At 32.8% G+C, this 1,602-nt stretch overlaps 1 protein-coding gene across 1 annotated transcript in view; it reads left to right on the plus strand.

Moving 5' to 3' along the window:
• sptbn1 (spectrin, beta, non-erythrocytic 1) overlaps positions 1 to 1,602 on the plus strand; it is a 115,636-nt gene that overhangs the window by 102,456 nt on the left and 11,578 nt on the right. Inside the window, exon 30 of the mRNA XM_016446292.1 lies at positions 1,372 to 1,592. Coding sequence (XP_016301778.1) covers positions 1,372 to 1,592 — 221 coding nt within the window. The remainder of the gene's footprint in view (positions 1 to 1,371; positions 1,593 to 1,602) is intronic.

Below are 1,602 nucleotides of genomic sequence, written 5' to 3' on the forward strand. Positions count from 1 at the left end.
TGTGTGTGTGTGTGTGTGTGTGTCAGTAGGATGTCACTGTGACTCTGTTTGTTGAACTTCTCTGTTGATTCTGGTAGTTGGAGTTATTGGAAGTGAGAAGACAGCAAGAGGAGGAAGAGAGGAGGAGGAAACCGCCCACACCGGAGCCGGTCCAGGAGCAGGACGCAGAAACACAGCAGAGGTGAACACAGAACACACACACAGCACAGGGCTACTGATGTACATAGAAAACACAGCACATGTCAGACAGATGCTGTTCTACACTATCAGGTAATGTGTTTTAGGACATACTCATACAGTTTCTTTTTCTGATGTTAAGTGATGTTTAGGTTTGTGTAAGCAGTGTTCTTAAAAAGAGTACTTAATAATTCATTTATGTATATATTAGTATATGAAATGTATAAAATTAATATGAAGCAGCACAACTGTTTCTAACATTGATAATAAATCAACATTAGAATGATTTCTGAAGATCATGTGACACTGAAGACTGGAGTAATGAAAAATATTATTAAATTTATTAAAATGAATATGAAAGTAATATAATTTATTTACATAAATAGTATGTTTATATTAATATATGAAGTGCTAAAAATAATTTCATAAAATAATTTTTGAATATACATAGATGTAATATTTAGTATACAATGAATGTAAATATATTTTAATAATATAATATACTTATATTAGTGCATTAAGTGTTATTTTAGTAAAAAAAATACATTAGGTGCAATTAATATATTAAAATTAGTTAAACTAATATAAAAAAACAAATGTATTAAAATAGATAATATGTTTGTATTAAAATATTACATGTATTATATTAAATATATTTAATAAATGATATTGTATATAAATAAAATGTATTTAATAAATAATAGTAAAAAAATAATGACATTAAATTAAATACATTTAGTATATTAATATTAGTAAATTACATTTTAAAGTATATTAAAATAGAAAACCATTATTTTAGATTGCAATAATTTTTCACAATATTGCAGTTTTTTCTGTAGTTCTGATCAAATAAATGCAGCTTTGATGAGCATAAGCGACTTCTTTCAAAAACATTAAAAATAGTAATGTTTCCAAACTTTTGATCAGAACTGTGTAAATAAAAATATACCAAATTTAAAATTAAATGTTGTTGAAATAAAAAGGTTAGGAATCATATTTGTTTCAAGTGCTTTGTATTGGGGGTGGGGGGCCTCCAAATGTCTAGAACCGGCCCGGTCTCCTCCCATGATGCTTAGCAGCTCTGATAGACTTATTTCTGACCTTATAATGGGAAGTGTGTAATAGGATGTGGGCAGCTTGAGCTTTAAATCATTGACACTGACTTCCCCTTTCACGTTGCCTGTGTTTGTGCAGTTTTGGAAGTGCACCAGTTTTCACGTGACGCCGGCGTGGCAGAGGCGTGGCTGCTGGGACAGGAGCCGTACCTGTCCGGCAGAGAGATGGGACAGAGTGTGGACGAGGTGGAGAAGCTGATCAAACGTCACGAAGCCTTCGAGAAATCAGCCGCTACTTGGGAGGAACGCTTCTCAGCTTTGGAGCGACTGACCACGGTAAGAGAGAGAGAGAGAGTGTGTGTGTGTGTGT

Source organism: Sinocyclocheilus anshuiensis, unplaced genomic scaffold, assembly GCF_001515605.1.
Source record: "Sinocyclocheilus anshuiensis isolate Anshui unplaced genomic scaffold, SAMN03320099.WGS_v1.1 scaffold147, whole genome shotgun sequence".
NCBI classification, from domain to species: Eukaryota; Metazoa; Chordata; class Actinopteri; order Cypriniformes; family Cyprinidae; genus Sinocyclocheilus; species Sinocyclocheilus anshuiensis.